Source organism: Nerophis ophidion, linkage group LG07 (genome assembly GCF_033978795.1).
Source record: "Nerophis ophidion isolate RoL-2023_Sa linkage group LG07, RoL_Noph_v1.0, whole genome shotgun sequence".
Classification (NCBI taxonomy): domain Eukaryota; kingdom Metazoa; phylum Chordata; class Actinopteri; order Syngnathiformes; family Syngnathidae; genus Nerophis; species Nerophis ophidion.
The window spans coordinates 68,566,193-68,583,836 of NC_084617.1; the positions used below are offsets into that span (position 1 = coordinate 68,566,193).

General features: G+C 38.1%; 1 protein-coding gene across 1 annotated transcript; it reads right to left on the reverse strand.

The window, feature by feature from the left end:
- Positions 1-1,969: 1,969 nt before the first annotated feature.
- On the reverse strand, positions 1,970-15,306 carry zgc:113436 (uncharacterized protein LOC503528 homolog). The gene is made up of 8 exons (XM_061906973.1): positions 14,970-15,306; positions 8,748-8,941; positions 8,551-8,662; positions 8,331-8,469; positions 5,300-5,354; positions 4,949-5,206; positions 4,764-4,877; positions 1,970-2,372 (listed from the first exon to the last, which is right to left on the reverse strand). Exons 1-8 carry the CDS (start codon positions 15,142-15,144, stop codon positions 2,133-2,135), a joined length of 1,287 nt encoding a protein of 428 aa, XP_061762957.1. The 5' UTR covers positions 15,145-15,306; the 3' UTR covers positions 1,970-2,132.
- Between the last annotated feature and the right edge of the window lie 2,338 nt (positions 15,307-17,644).

Sequence of the window (17,644 nt, forward strand, 5' to 3'; positions counted from 1 at the left end):
AACACAAATTATGAAACATTTTCCCCAAAAAATATTTCAAAGTGGAATATTTAATGTGACGTAATCGGAACCTTGAATAGGTCAATAATTCAAAATGACATTGATTTTGATTCATTATTATTTTTTAAAGAAAGAAACAGCCTGCATGACAGCTTTGGGTTATTAAAGTACATTGCAACAATTTCTTGTTATATTTCACCTGTTTGCTCTTTTATACCACTTTTTATGTTTTTTCCAATTGTATTCTTAAAATGTGCACTGGGGCCGCACTTTGGACACCCCTGGCGTAGTGAGATTGATAACTACCCGTTCTTTTATGTTTACTTTCTAAACTTTTTTTTTTTTGACGTTTTAGACTAAAACTAACCCCAGGGAGTGTTAATTGTAAAATGGACGTCAAGGACAAGAAGAAGCCGATGTATTTGTTAAAGACGTCAAGAAACATCATTAACCGTGTTAAAAAAAAAAAGATAAATTTTAATAATAAATAATGTTGGATATAGATCAGTGGTCCCCAACCACCGGGCTTGATTTTTTTATTGATTTTATTTTTTTTTAAATCAACATAAAAAACATAAGATACAATTAGTGCACCAACCCAAAAAAAACTCCCTTTTTCATGACAAAAAAAAAAAAAGAAAAAAAAAAGAAGCTCCCCATCCCCTCGCTGATCAAATGATCAAGCTACAAAAAGGTTGGGGACCACTGATATAAATAACATACAAACATTTTATTGGTTGAGTCGAAAATATTAAAGTTCGATGATTTGGTAAAAGTGCAAACAGCTAAAATGACATATAAAGCAAACTATATATTCTTCTCAACTAAAAAATAGAACCTCAGAGGAAAATCTCATTTAAAACATTTGTAAGCATGTACAACACTTAGAACCTTTAGCACAGGCCTTGCAATTATTTTGACTCGAGGGCCACATCTAGTGTCTGGGGGGCGTGTATTTCTATTTTCAGGAACACTAATACAAAACCTCACAATAATGTCTGACTCAATGCTAAAAACATTCGGACTTAAAAAAAACCATATTGGGATTTTACATTTTTCCTATGAACGATAAAGCACTGAATATTGACAAAATATGAACGTCACACCCATTTTACAATCGGGTGAAACGCAACAAAAATTCAACAAACAGTGAAATATTAACGAAGGGTACAAAATAAACCCACCTACAATCTGATATATCACTATAGCACAGGGGTCTCAAACTTAATTCACATGGGGGCCACTGGATGCAGAAACTGGGTGAGGCTGGGCCGCAAGAAGAGATTTCTTAAAAAAAATCTAACATGCACTTTTTAATGAATTCCCTTTCTTTGAGTGGCTTTCCCGCCCTAGCAACATACTTGCCGACTCTCGCGATCTTTCCGGGTAACGCCCGAATATCGGTGCCCCCCCCCAACAATTTCCCGGGGCAATCATTCTACCGGTTTTCATCCGGACAATATTGTTAAAGGCGTGCCGTGATGGCACATTATTATAAATCAAACACAATACCACAAAACTCAATAATTTAGAAAACCTTTCAAGTAAAACGTGTCGTTATCGGCAATAGTGGCCCTGTATCTACTTGGTATCGGCGGGATCCCACAATGTGGATTATCGCCCCAAGTCATGTCTGTCTGAGCAGTGTGAAGCTCCGCCCAGTCTTGCTTGCATTGTGACGACACAGTCGAAGTGACGTCGCTAGAACATTACGTCATTGTGTGAAATGCTTAAATTAAACTCAATTGCGATCCTTTTTAAGTGATGTAATGATGCGTTTTTCATAGGCATCGTCCTTTGTGTTTGTTGAAGAAACCCCTGCAAAATAGTATTTTACACTGTAAAATTATGCTAATTAATGTACTGTATAAATTTGATTTATAGTCCTGATTAATGTGTTATCACAGATAACATCGAAATAGCAAATGAGGTTGCAACCACCGGTTAATTACAATTTCCTACAAAGGGATGAAATAACTTAGTTTATTTCAATATTTGATAGGGATTTTACGGACAGCAGCAGAGGCAATTAAGGCTGGTAATTATAACAAGACAACTTTTTACAATTTACAGTCTTCCCCCGTCCAAAACCTGCGGCAGCTCTTAACGCCCGTTTCAAAGTTTTTACAGACTCAGTGGATGTCAGACTCAGACAAGTGATACGTTATCGCAGTTTTTACATCTTCAGGGCTGCTTTGCTCGGTGGCCAGCACCGTCTCCACAGGGAAAGACAAATATAAACACTCTTCTTTCATTTTTTTCGTGGGAGGGCTATCCCCTGCACAAAAGGGCAGATTGAGGGGATTGTTTAGTGACCTTCGTTTTACGTCCTTCTTCTCCTCTTTGTAGGCTGCTTTCATGTTGGCTATCACCTGAAAAAGAAAATGTTTCAGAGGCCTTCAAATAATATATTAAGAATAGACCAATGAAGCAAAAACATTTGTCAATATGCAAAAAATATACTTCAATAAGCATATGTATATAATATATATATACACATACATATATATGTACAGTACAGGCCAAACGTTTCAATGGGTTTTCTTTATTTTCATGACTATTTACTGTACATTGTAGATTGTCACATCAAAACTATGAATGAACACATGTGGGGTTATCTACTTAACAAAAAAAGGTGAAATAACTGAAAACTTGTTTTATATTCTATTTTTTTCAAAATAGCCACCATTTGCTTTGATTACTGCTTTGCACACTCTTGGCATTCTCTCCACGAGCTTCAAGAGGTAGTTACCTGAAATGTGTTGATAGTAATAGTTTTGAAATCATAGTTTGATGCCTTCAGTGACAATCTACAATGTAAGTAGTCATGAAAATAACGGAAACACCTTGAAATGAGGTTGTGTGTCCAAACTTTTGGCCTGTACCCTGTGAATATATATATATATATATATATATATATATATATATATATATATATATATACACACACACACACACACACATTTACATGTATATATATATTTTTTTATATTTATATATATTAAGTTTAAGTACAAATTATTATATATAGATATATATATAATACATTTTATATATATATATATATATATATATATATATACACACACACATACAAACACACAAGTTACACACTGAATTAAGTTACACTATTGACAAATATATATATTTATATATATATTTCTCAATAGGGTAACATCAGTTATGTACTGAATTATGTTACACTATTGACAAATATATATATATATTTATACGTATATTTATGTATAAATGATGTGTTTATTTTGTGTAGAGTTTAGGTAAGCTTTCATTTCATGTATTCCATATATCTGGCATGCATCCTATATGGCAGTGGTCCCCAACCACTGGTACCGGACTGCGGCTCGATTGGTACCGGGCCGCAGAATAATTTTTTATAGAAAAACACAAGATACACTTACAATTAGTGCACCAACCCAAAAAACCTCTCTTTTTCATGACAAAAACATTTAAAATGAATTTTGAATTGGTACTAATTATGTTGTGTTGCTATCTATGTGCAGAGGTGGGTAGAGTAGCCAGAAATTGTACTCAAGTAAGAGCGTTGTTACTTTAGAGATTTATTACTCAAGTAAAAGTAAGGAGTAGTCACCCAAATAATTACTTGAGTAAAAGTAACAAGTATGTTGTGAAAAAACTACTCAAGTACTGAGTAACTGATGAGTAACCTGTTTGTTTAATGATGACGGCAACAAGTAATGCACAAAAACATAAAAATAGCAATGAACAAATCCAGAGCCAGGAGTATCTCTTAAGCAACTAAAACAATAATAAATATTTAATTTTACACTGAATTGAAAAAAAATTTGAAACTGAATTTTACCTTTGCATGCTCATTATACTATTGGCTAAGTTTTATATTCATAAATGTAAGTTTCTCAATACCCGACCTGTTTTTTGTGCCTTTAAAAAAGATTTAGAACTCTACATTAAAACACTCTAGCTCTAACAACCAAAAAGCCGTGAAAACGATGATGCTGTGTTCCAAATTGAAGTTATTTACTGAGATTGAGTGAGCCTATGGCTTTGCACTCTGTTTATTTTATATGTATATATATATATATATATATTTTTTTTTTTTGCATTCTATTTTAGTTACTTTGAATTTAAAACCCCCTGGCGCAGTTTATACGGTTTTTATACTGTTTTGTACTGTTTTTGTACTTACTTTGATTATTATTTTCAACTGTTTGTAAATGTTGAAATTTATAAATAAAGGTTTATAAAAAAAATGTTTTTTTAAAAATCATGTGACCGCCTCGCTCTGTTTGATTGGTGAAACGGAGTCAAACGTCACCAGTGACTGCATTTGATTGGTGAAACGGAGTCAAACGTCACCAGTAATGGTGAAACGCAGGCATGTGATAGATCCTACTTTGAAGGTCTGTCTGACAAAACAAAACAAACAAAGCGTGCATTAACAGATCGATAAAAATCAGTAGCGAGTAGCGAGCTGAATGTAGATAAATGGAGCGAAGTAAAAGTAGCGTAAAAGTATGTTGCATTAAAACTACTCTCAAAAGTACAATTTATCCCAAAAGTTACTCAAGTAGATGTAACGGAGTAAATGTAGCGTGTTACTACCCAACTCTGTCTATGTGTTTATGAAAGTTTGTGAAATGGAACTGTGGAGGAGTGTTTGCAATACAGGTTACTAGTTTGCATGTGCTGTAAAACCCAGAAACACTCAGAAACTTCAATTGTATAAATAAATATAAAACTAGCAAGATGAAACAATAAATTACCAATTGCTTAACAGTGTTCTGCTGTTCCTGCATTATCGTCATATACGTTGAAACCTTCTCCTCGAAAGAATACCCGTCTGAGTCTTCATCATATCCAAGTGGACCAAGTGTAGCCTGTACGGTATGAAAGGACATTTAGATCGCAGAAAAGTGTGGTATTCTATTAGCCTGTGCCCAAGTTTTACCTGTTTTGGTGTGTTCGCCTTCCGGTTAAACATGAGAGCATAAGGAGTGAACTTTGTCGTCGGGTTGATGGACGTCCTGAATAGAAACAACACGGGGTCCAGGAAGTCGTCCCAATCCGCCTGCTTGTCCGTCACCATCTGAAAGATGGCCTCCTTTAGCAACGGACTGGTGCAGTCATGCAGCGGGTTGAGCTGAGGTTGATCCAGAGGAGAGACCTTCTGCACGACGCCCCATCTGTTACACAGCAGATTTGTCACCTGGCGAAAAGAAACCACATCACTTTGACCCACGGCTTTCCCAACATTCCTTACCTATCAACTTTGTTGGAACATCACTGACTTACGTCTCACCTCATCACAGAAGTCTGCGCTCTGTGCGCACACCATTGTTTTAGGGGCGCCGAACCTGGAGACAGGATTACAGAATTCTAAAACAGAACAATACTTGCTAAAAATCCAGAATCAAATTGTTATCAAATTATTTTCTACCGTCATCTAGACAATTTTTTCAAATATTTTAAAAGACTCGGGATCTCCCAATACATTTTTCACTTCCGAAATTCATCGGATACGACCATATCATCCCAAATCACAGGACATATTTTTATTATTCGGTAGTAAGAAATGTTGGTAACACTTTAGTATGGGGAATATATTGTAAGTAACAAAGACTTAATTTAGAGGAATTTGGACACTAGGGGAACATATTGTAAGTAACAGATACTTAATTTAGAGTTATTTGGACACTAGGGGAACATATTGTAAGTAACAAAGACTTCATTTAGAGTTTAGAGTTATTCTAAGTAACGAAGACTTAATTTAGAGTTTAAAATTATTCCAAGTAACAAAGACTTCATTTAGAGTTATTTGGACACTAGGGAAACATTCTAAGTAACAAATACTTAATTTAGAGTTATTTGGACACTAGGGCAACATATTCTAAGTAACAAAGACTTAATTTGGAGTTCAGAGTTATTCTCAGTAACAAACACTTAATTTAGGGTTTAAAGTTATTCTAAGTAACAAACACTTCATTTAGAGTTATTCTAAGCAACAAGGACCTAATTTAGAGTTTAAAGTTCTTTTAAGTAACAAAGACTTCATTTAGAGTTATTTGGGCACTAAGGGAACATATTCTAAGTAACAAACACTTCATTTGGACACTAGGGGAACATATTCTAAGTAACAATGACTTCATTTAGAGTTATGTGGACACTAGGGGAACATATTCTAAGTAACAAAGACTTCATTTAGAGTTATTTGGACACTAGGGGAATATATTCAAAGTAACAATGACTTCATTTAGAGTTATATGGATTCTAGGGGAATATATTCTAAGTAACAAAGACTTCATTTAGAGTTATATGGATTCTAGGGGAATATATTCTAAGTAACAAAGACTTCATTTAGAGTTATTTGGACACTAGGGGAACATATTCCAAGTAACAAATACTTCATTTAGAGGTATTTGGTTAGGGTTGGAAATGATGAATATGTTCCCATTACTAACTAAATTATGACATACTTAGTATCTCAGGTAAGTAAGACTGCTGTGTGTTTTGTTTTTACTTTACGGAATATAAATATATATCGTATATCGCCATTCAGCATACGGAGCGGGAAACACAACCAAAAATGGTAGGCTTCTTCTCGCCTACTTCGCCGCACTCTGTAATCTATTGCCCCCCCCAGGCAGCGATGAGATGGAAACGTGATGGGATGGTGGGGTCCGTCCGCCTGTCCCGGGCGACGCCCCATTCCCCGTGGAAAGACACCACCTTAACTAACAAATATTCTGGGGGAAAAACTAAACACCCATAGTTTATTTCATTAGTTCAATGTTTTGTTTGACTTGAGGAAATCTCTCAATTACTATCAAGCATTTAGTTGGTGAAGGCTGCACTCTCAGGTTGTACTAGGCCTGCTATGCTCGGTTAAGCACGTGCGCTGGAGAGAGGCCTAGTTAGCGGTCTTATTCGGAAAGGGAAAAACATACAATCCCCATTTACATATGAGTTGGGAAATTGTGTTAGATGTAAATATATACGGAATACAATGATTTGTAAATCATTTTCAACCCATATTCAATTGGATGCACTACAAAGACAAGACAATCTTTTTTTACGAAGCCACGCTATTGTAACACATGCTGAATGTGGCTTGACATTGTCTTGCAGAAATAAGCAGGGGCGTCCATGAAAAAGACGGCGCTTAGATGGCAGCATATGTTGTTCCAAAACCTGTATGTACCTTTCAGCAGTAATGGTGCCTTCACAGATGTGTAAGTTACCCATGCCTTGGGCACTAATGCACCCCCATACCATCACAGATGCTGGCTTTTGAACTTTGCGTCGATAACAGTCTGGATGGTTCGCTTCCCCTTTGGTCGGGACGACACGATGTCGAATATTTCCAAAAAACAATTTGAAATGTGGACTCGTCAGACCACAAAACACTTTTCCACTTTGCATCAGTCCATCTTAGAAGATCTCGGCCCCAGAGAAACCGGCGGTGTTTCTGGATGTTGTTGATAAATGGCTTTCGCTTTGCATAGTAGAGCTTTAACTTGCACTTACAGATGTAGCGACAAACTGTATTTAGTGACAGTGGTTTTCTGAAGTTTTCCTGAGCCCATGTGGTGATATCCTGTAGAGATTGATGTCGGTTTTGATACAGTTCCGTCTGAGGAATTGAAGGTCAGAGTCATTCAATGTTGTTTTCCGGCCATGCCGCTTACGTGGAATGATTTCTCCAGATTCTCTGAACCTTTTGATGATACCATGTTGGTGAAGGCTGCACTCTCAGGTTGTACTAGGTGTTGAAATCCCTAAATTTCTTGCAATTGCACTTTGAGAAACGTTGTTCTTAAACTGTTTGACTATTTGCTCACGTAGTTGTGGACAAAGGGGTGTACCTCGCCCCATCCTTTCTTGTGAAAGACTGAGCATTTTTTGGGAAGCGGTTTGTATACCCAATCATGGCACCCACCTGTTCCCAATTAGCCTGCACACCTGTGGGATGTTCAAAATAAGTGTTTGATGAGCATTCCTTAACCTCATCAGTATTTATTGCCACCTTTCCCAACTTCTTTGTCACGTGTTGCAGGCATCAAATTCTACAATTAATGATTATTTGCAAAAAAAAAAAATGTTTATCAGTTTGAACATCAATAATGTTGTCTTTGTAGCATATTCAACTGAATATGGGTTGAAAGTTATTTAAAAATCATTGTATTCCGTTTATATTTACATCCAACACAATTTACCAACTCATATGGAAACAGGGTTTGTACAACTTTGGCTAGAATTCCGCTAAATGGCGGAAAATCGACTACAATAAGTACCAGATGGAAATACGGACAACAAGACTTGCGTCCTTTTACCTGGACATGCATTTGGAAATACATCTGGCGACAGACACAGCGTCGGTCTTTTGTACCGCAAACGCCTCGGGCCATTTGCTGAAGTAATCGATGAGGAGTGTCGCATGTGTGTTGCCTTGCTGGGTCTCTGGAAAAGGTCCTGTGTGACACAAAAAAACCAACAATGACGCAAAGCACAATCGACGTTCATTTATAGCTGGGGAATAAGGCAAGAAAAAACCTATAAGGTCAATTCCAATGATATCCCACGGCGCATCCACTTGGATCGGACGAACTGTCCTCGTCCGGTTTTTATTCCTCTCTGCGTGCTGGCAAATGTCACATACTTTAATCTGAAAAAGCACATCGCAATCCAACGAGTGAGACATTCTAGTCGACTGATGTTAAAAAAAAGGAGTGATAAGATAATGACCGCACCCAGTCCACCACATCTTTAATAATTCCCAGCCAGTAGTACTTCCTCTGAATTCTGTGGACCGTCTTCTTTTGACCCAAATGATGGCCGATGTCATTAAAGTGGCAGTCGAGGAAGATCTGTCTTTTCCTTTCAGCCTCGATCACCACCTCTCGTTTCTCCTCTTTCTTTAAGCCCACGTAATAAAGCTTGCCATCTTGAAATGCAGAGACAAAATGTAAGCAAGCGAGGATCTTAACCATTCATTAAGTTGAATACAAAATGCTAAAGTTCCTTTTCTTTAATTGCTCTTGCAGGGAAAGACACTACTAGCTGGGGCTGGGCGATATGGCCTTTTTTTAATATCTCGATATTTTTTAGGGCATATCGCGATACACGATATATGTCTCGATATTTTGCCTTAGCCTTGAATGAACACTTGATGCATATAATCACAGCAGTATGATGATTCTATGTGTCTACATTAAAACATTCTTCTTCATACAGCATTAATATATGCTCATTTTAAACTTTCATGCAGAGAGGGAAACCACAACTAAGTCAATTGACCAAAAGTGTATTTATTAAACAGTTATTAAGCAGTGGTACAAACATTCACGTCATTTCAAAACAGAAAGTGCAAGATTGTCAGAGACATTTTAAAACAAGCTATTAGTGCACTTTTGTGCATGATGTCACTAAGATGACATATCAAAACAACACTAAATTAAAGTGCACTTTTTGTACAGAACGTCACTACAGTAGTTTAAAACAGATAAAGTGCACTTTTGTGCATGATGTCACAAGATATTTCAATAACTGTCAAATAAAAATGAGCTGCTTAACAGGAAATCAAATCTCTACGTAGTGGGTTACTGCGGACGTTATCTCTTTATGTTCATTATTTTTTTCATACAGTGTTGATGTCGAAATGGTTGCCTCAGCATTGTTTTGGTGATGTTGACATGCAAAGTAAGCACTCTTCATTCTCTCGCGGGTGACTTTTTAAATGATGCTACATATTAGCAGTAATGCTACTTTTTGTAGCAACACCTTTGCCCCACACATGGCAAATTACAGTTGTCTGTTCGATAGGGCTGTGAATCTTTGGGTGTCCCACGATTCGATTCAATATCAATTCTTGGGGTCACGATTCAATAATATATCGATTTTTTTCGATTCGATTCGATTTTCAATTCAAAAACAATATTTTTCCGATTCAAAATGATTCTGTATTCATAGGATTTCAGCAGGATCTACCCCAGTCTGCTGACATGCAAGCAGAGTAGTAGATTTAAAAAAAAAAAAAAAAGCTTTTATAATTGTAAAGGACAATGTTTTATCAACTGATTGCAATAATTTAAAATTGTTTTAACTATCAAACGAACCAAACATATGACTTATTTTTTCTTTGTGAAAACATTGGACACAGTGTGTTGTCAAGCTTATGAGATGCGATGCAAGTGTAAGCCACTGTGACACTATTGTTCTTTTTTTTAATAAATGTCTAACAATAATGTCAATGAGGGATTTTTAATCACTGCTATGCTGAAATTATAACTAATATTGATACTGTTGTTGATAATATTCATTTTTGTTTCACTACTTTTGGTTTGTTCTGTGTCGTGTTTGTGTCTCCTCTCAATTGCTCTGTTTATTGCAGTTCTGAGTGTTGCTGGGTCAGGTTTGGTTTTGGAATTGGATTGCATTGTTATGGTATTGTTGTGTAGTGGTTTGTTAAATTGATTAAAAAAAAAACATTTTTTTTTTTTTTAAATCACAAAAAAAATATCGATTTTTTAAAAATGAGAATCGATTCTGAATCTCACAACGTATTCGAATCGATTTTTTCCCACACCCCTACTGTTCGACATATTCCCACTTGAAGCCAAACCACTTCCAGACGACGGACCGCCTGTTGTTTTTCTTGCGAATTAATTCTTCCTTCATTTGTTACCAGATTCGCACCTTCTTTCTCTCATACTATCGCTCGCACCACAGCTAACGTTACCCATGCTGCTACCTCTCTGCTCCGCGAGGGCCTATGACGTAGCACGTATGTGACGTATGTAAGAAGGTGCGCTTGCTGTCTGTGAGGAGAGAGGAAGCGTGGGAAGAGCCTGCTGTGTAATGCCAGCAGCTAAAAGCAACTTTAAATATCACGATATAGTCATTTTCCATATTGCACAGAGACAAACCCGCGATATATCGAGTATATCGATATATCGCCCAGCTCTACAACTAGCCTTAAATCATTTTGCAAGTACAATACTGTATGCAGTAATTGTTTGTTGGCCGGGGTGACCAAACCATTTGCCTCCAGGAGACAAAGTTAAAACATCTCAATGGGCCCCGGTGCAAACGGCGATTTCAAGCATAACGCAACACCTTGAGTGAGAATTTAGCCCCAAATAACACCACGTATACGATAGTTAATTTAAAGTTAAAGTACCACTTGATATTCACAGACACACTTAGTGTGGTGCATTTGACCCATCCCCTTGTTCTACCCGCCGGGGGTTGAGGGGAACAGTGAGCAGCAGCGGTGGCCGCGCTCGGGAATCATTATGGACTCTCGCGACTGTGTTGGATCCATTATGGATTGAACTTTCACAGTATCATGTTAGACCCGCTCGACATCCATTGCTTTCCTCCTCTCCAAGGTTCTCATAGTCATCATTGTCACCGACGTCCCACTGGGTCATCATTGTCACCGATGTCCCACTGGGTCATTATTGTCACCGATGTCCCACTGGGTGTGAGTTTTCCTTGCCCTTATGTGGGCCTACCGAGGATGTCGTAGTGGTTTGTGCAGCCCTTTGAGACATTAGTGATTTAGGGCTATATAAGTAAACATTGATTGATTGATTGATTTGTGGAGATCATCTTTCCATAGATAACAAGTTGGTGTTGCGTACATGTCAGCAATGATTGTGTAAGCCTTATGTATGTGCATTGTTGACTCGAATAACACATTCATCCATTTACTACCGCTTTCTCCCTTACGGGCTCGCTTGGAGAAAGCGGTAGTAAATGGATGGATGTGCAATTTTTTTAAATAATTTCTCCAGAAAAAATAGTGAATAAAAATGTATGTTGCTATAAATTAATGATTGATTTAAGGACAAAAAAGGACATAAATACAACAAACATAAAAATAGGAAAATTTGAAAAAATAATAATTCCATACTAATTATATACTAATACTAATTATACAAATTATCCTATTGATTGTTATTATAAATATACTAAACCAATTACAATATATATTATCTGAAGCTGATATAGAGATTAAAGTGTCGAATGAAAAATTAAAAAAAATAATAAAAAGCATGACCTTTTAATGAGTGGGGCACTTTTGGATCCCTAAGGATTTTAGTGGAATTTAATAACTGTCTTTGCTAAAAAAAAAAAAAAAAAAAAATTCTAATCAATTTTTCTATTAATTATTCACCTATTTGGGGATCCAATAACTTCACATTAAATATTTCCCTTTGAAAATCTTTTTGGGAAAAATATTGTATATTTTGTACTTCACCTCAAAAAATAGGGTTGACAAAAGGCTTGTACAAAGTAAAAAAAAAAATAATAAGTAGAATTAACGATTCAGGGGTTTTATGAAAAAATAATATATGACTTATTTTGAACCTTGTTTAACACTGAAACCCTTCGGGATCCCTAAGACCTAACTTGCGGGAGCCCCAACAATTAAATTGTACCCGATTGTAGCTGAGATAGGCGCCAGCGCCCCCCGCGACCCCAAAAGGGAATAAGCGGTAGGAAATGGATGGATGGATGGTTTTGAAAATGAAAAAATATCAGTTTGGCCCCTATTTGCTTTGATTTTTCAGTGTGCGGCCCTCAGTGGAAAAAGTTTGGACACCCCTGACATATCCATCAATTTTTTTACCGCTTATTCTCTTTGGAATCACGGGGGGCGCTGGTGCCTATCTCAGCTACAATCGGGCGGAAGGCGGGGTACACCCTGGACAAGTCGCCGCCTCATCGCAGGGCCAACACAGATAGACAGACAACATTCACACACTAAGGCCAATTTAATGTTGCCAATCAACCTATCCCCAGGTGCATGTTTTTGGAAGTGGGAGGAAGCCGGAGTACCCGGAGGGAACCCACGCATTCACGGGGAGAACATGCAAACTCCACACAGAAAGATCCCGAGCCTGGGATTGAACCCAGGACTACTCAGGACCTTCGTATTGTGAGGCAGACGCACTAACCCCTCTAACACTGTGAATTCCTATTATGCAGCTCATTTTTATTTGACACTTATTGAAATATATTGTGTGACATCATGCACAAAAGTGCACTTTGTTTTAAATTATTGTAGTGGCTTTCTGAACAAAAAGTGCACTTTAATTTTGTGTTCTTTTGATATATCATCTCAGTGACATCATGCACAAAAGTGCACTAATAGCTTGTTTTAAAATGTCTCTGAAAATCTTGCACTTTCTGTTTTGAAATGACATGAATGTTTGTACCACTGCTTAATAACTGTTTAATAAATACAGTTTTGGTCAATTGACTAAGTTGTGATTTTCTTGTCTGCATGACAGTTTAAAATGAGCATATATTAATGCAGTATGAAGAATGTTTTAATGTAGACACATAGAATCATCATACTGCTGTGATTATATGCAACAAGTGTTCATTCAAGGCTAAGGCTAAATATCGAGATATATATCGTGTATCGCGATATGTCCTACAAATATCGAGATATTAAAAACAGGCCATATTGCCCAGCCTTAGATACATTTTGTTGCAAAAAGTCATTTCAATGAACATGGTTCAGAAACAAAGGGGAGTTGAATTGTGTAAATGGGGACTTTTAAAGGCCTACTGAAACCCACTACTACCGACCACGCAGTCTGATAGTTTATATATCAATGATGAAATATTAACATTGCAACACATGCCAATACGGCCGGTTTAGTTTACTAAATTGCAATTTTAAATTTCCCGCGAAGTTTCTTGTTGAAAACGTCGCGGAATGATGACGCGTATGATGACGCGTGTTTGTGATGTTATCGGTTGAACGGACATTTTAGTCCAGCACCACTTACGGCTAAAAGCCGTCTGTTTTCATTGCATAATTACACAGTAATTTGGACATCTGTGTTGCTGAATCATTTGCAATTTCTTCAATTAATAATGGAGACTATAAAGAAGAATGCTGTTGGTGGAAAGCGGTGGATTGCAGCTGCCTTTAGCAACCGAAACACAGCCGTTGTTTCTTTGTTGTGAAGTTTTAGCGAACATGTTTCTCTACCACATGTCAACCAGCAAGTTTCCGGATGAGAACATTTTGATATTAAGTGGGCTCTTACAGGAGACTTGTGCGGAGTTAGCGTCCTTCCTCCTGCAGCAGCTGTCAAAAAGGCAGCTGTGATCTTGGCTCCTCCATTAGCTTCCCTCAGAGACACTGGCGGTCACCGCAGCCCTCCGACTTTCAGGTATGACTTTATAATCTCACTAAAACACTTAACACAATAAGCAGATAAGGGATTTTCCAGAATTATCCTAGTAAATGTGTCTAATAACATCTGAATCGCTCCCACTGCCCTAGCATTTTTTTTCCTTTTTTCTAGTGCTTCACTCTAACTTTCCACATCCACGAATCTTTCATCCTCGCTCAAATTAATGGGGAAATCGCCGCTTTCTCGGTCCGAATCCCTTTCGTTGCTGGAGGCCATGATTGTAAACAATGTGAGGATGTTCGGAGCTCCACAACCCGTGCCGTCAGGCACACATCGTCTGCTACTTCCGGTACAGGCAAGGCTTTTTTATTAGCGACCAAAAGTTGCGAACTTTATCGTCTATGTTCTCTACTAAATCCTTTCAGCACAAATATGGCAATATCGCAAAAAGATCAAGTACGACACACAGAATGGACCTGCTATCCCCGTTTGAATAAGAAAATCTCATTTCAGTAGGCCTTTAAAATGAGCATATATTAATGCCGTATAAACAAAAATGTGTTATTGTAGATGCATAGAATAATCATACTGCTGTGATTATACGCATCAAGTGTTCATTCAAGGCTAAGGCAAAATATCGAGATATATATCGTGTATCGCGATATGGCCTACAAATATCGCGATATTTAAAAAAGGCCATATCGCCCAGCCTGAGATACATGTTGTTCCAAAAAGTCATTTCAATGAACATGGTTCGGTAACAAGGGGGAGTTTAAATGTGTAAAGGAGGAAGTTTTAAAAGCAACTTACCGTCGATGATAAATTTCTTTGAATATCGTCGGAGGTTCTTCTTCCGCACGGGATGATCGAGCATCGACTGCGGGAAACAGCCTTTGGCCATGAGGGTGAAAATGTCGCCCAGTTTAGTGGCGCTGGAGTCCACCACCTCCTCTTCTGCCACTTGCAAGGAGTCCACACTCAGCATGTCCACAAGGCGCGGACAAGAATACAGCAGAGAATGCGTGGGGTAACAAAGTCACGATAACATTGTTGAAGATAGCGCGGTAAACATTTGAGAGAAGAGCAGAGTCTTCTCCTGTTTACACAGGAGGATCACTACCCAAGCAGTGCGCATGCGCAGACTACTTATTCTTGGTTTATTGGCGGTTCACACTCAATGTCTGAAAGGTGCCTACACCGCCACCTACTGTACTACAAGGTGTAATGCTGCATGTGCTAGATCAGTGTTTTTCAACCTCTTTTGAGCCAAGGCGCATTTTTTTTAATTGAAAAAAATCTGGAGGAGGTCAATTATGTCACGCCCAATAAGCCTGACTTTATTTTTTCGAATTAGTGATTGTACTGCTTTAAAAAAATAAAAAATAAAAAATATATATTATTCCCTTTATGTATATATTAAGGGTGTGGGAAAAAATCGATTCGAATACGAATCGAATCGTTTACGTTGTGCGATTCAGAATCGATTCAATTTTTTTTTTTGTATATATATGTTAATTTTGTTTTAATCAATCCAACAAACCACTACACAGCAATACCATAACAATGCAATCCAATTCCAAAACCAAACCTGACCCAGCAACACTCAGAACTGCAATAAACAGAGCAATTGAGAGGAGACACAAACACGACCCAGAACAAACCAAAAGTAGTGAAACAAAAATGAATATTATCAACAACAGTATCAATATTAGTTATAATTTCAGCATAACAGTGATTAAAAATCCCTCACTGACATTATCATTAGACATTTATAAAAATAAAAAAAAAGAACAATAGTGTCACAGTGGCTTACACTTGCATCGCATCTCATAAGCTTGACAACATATTGTGTCCAATATTTTCACAAAGATAAAATAAGTCATATGTTTGGATTGTTTAATAGTTAAAACAAATATACATCATTGCAATCAGTAGATAAAACATTGTCCTTTACAATTATAAAAGCTTTTAAAAATATATATATACTACTCTGCTAGCATATCAGCAGACTTGCATGTCAGCAGACTGGGGTAGATCCTGCTGAAATCCTATGTATTGAATGAATACAGAATCGTTTTGAATCGGAAAAATATCCTTTTAGAATCTAGAATCGAATCGAAAAAATCAATATATTATCGAATCATGACCTCAAGAATCAATATTGAATCGAATCGTGGGACACCCAAAGATTCACAGCCCTAATATATATATATATATATATATATACATATATATATATATATGTATATATATCCATCAATTTTTTTACCGCTTATTCCCTTTTGGGGTCGCGGGGGGCGCTGGCGCCTATCTCAGCTACAATCGGGCGGAAGGCGGGGTACACCCTGGACAAGTCGCTACCTCATCGCAGGGCCAACATAGATAGACAGACGACATTCACATTCACACATCCATCCATTTTCTACCGCTTATTCCCTTTAGGGGTCGCGGCGGGCGCAGGCGCCTATCTCAGCTACAATCGGGCGGAAGGCGGGGTACACCCTGGACAAGTCGCCATCTCATCGCAGGGCCAACACAGATAGACAGACAACATTCACATTCACATTCACGTATATATATATATATGTATACATCCATCCATTTTCTACCGCTTATTCCCTTTCGGGGTCGCGGGGGGCGCTGGCGCCTATCTCAGCTACAATCGGGCGGAAGGCGGGGTACACCCTGGACAAGTCGCCACCTCATCGCAGGGCCAACACAGATAGACAGACAACATTCACATTCACATTCACGTATATATATATATATGTATACATCCATCCATTTTCTACCGCTTATTCCCTTTCGGGGTCGCGGGGGGCGCTGGCGCCTATCTCAGCTACAATCGGGCGGAAGGCGGGGTACACCCTGGACAAGTCGCCACCTCATCGCAGGGCCAACACAGATAGACAGACAACATTCACACTCACATTCACGTATATATATATATGTATATGTCGCGTGGGTTCCCAGGACCCCCAAGGAAGGACATGCTTGAGCAGGTGTTTTTTTTCAATGAAACTTTGTCTGCAGTTGAGTCGCTCTTCCGCTGCGCCTCCCTCTGCTGCTCGCACCGCCGTCTGCTTTTCAGCAGCACGTCGTTTCAGTCTGCCTCTTGCTCTCCGTCTTTCGTGTGCTGCATGTCCTGCGTGATCTCCAACTCCTTCTCCCCCGTTCTCTCCTCCTTCTCGCCTTTTATACATCGTGAGGAGTTATGTCAATCGTGTCCAGGTGCGCGATCCACACACCTGATCTCGCTTGCGGCGTCGCTCCCGGCATGCTCCGCCCCGCCGCTCGCCCGCATTCTTCACCTCCTCACCGCCATCTTGGGCCGGGCTCCAGCGTGCCCTGCCCCCCTGCTCGTTCGCCAGCTCCGTCTCTCCACAATGTATGTATCTGTTTATATTTTTTCATTGTATTTCTTTTTATCATTATTATTATTAATGTATTTTTTGTGTGTTTATTTAATTTATGTATTTGTAGTT

What these genes read in the sequence shown, in the direction of transcription:
- zgc:113436 (XM_061906973.1), bottom strand. Translation starts at nt 15,144, where the DNA reads ATGCTGAGTGTGGACTCCTTGCAAGTGGCAGAAGAGGAGGTGGTGGAC. An exon ending in CATTGGAATTGACCTTATAG is followed by an intron (nt 8,470 to 8,550) that starts GTTTTTTCTTGC and finishes TGTGTCACACAG; the next exon opens with GACCTTTTCCAGAGACCCAG. An exon ending in GCGCAGACTTCTGTGATGAG is followed by an intron (nt 5,207 to 5,299) that starts GTGAGACGTAAG and finishes TCTTTTCGCCAG; the next exon opens with GTGACAAATCTGCTGTGTAA.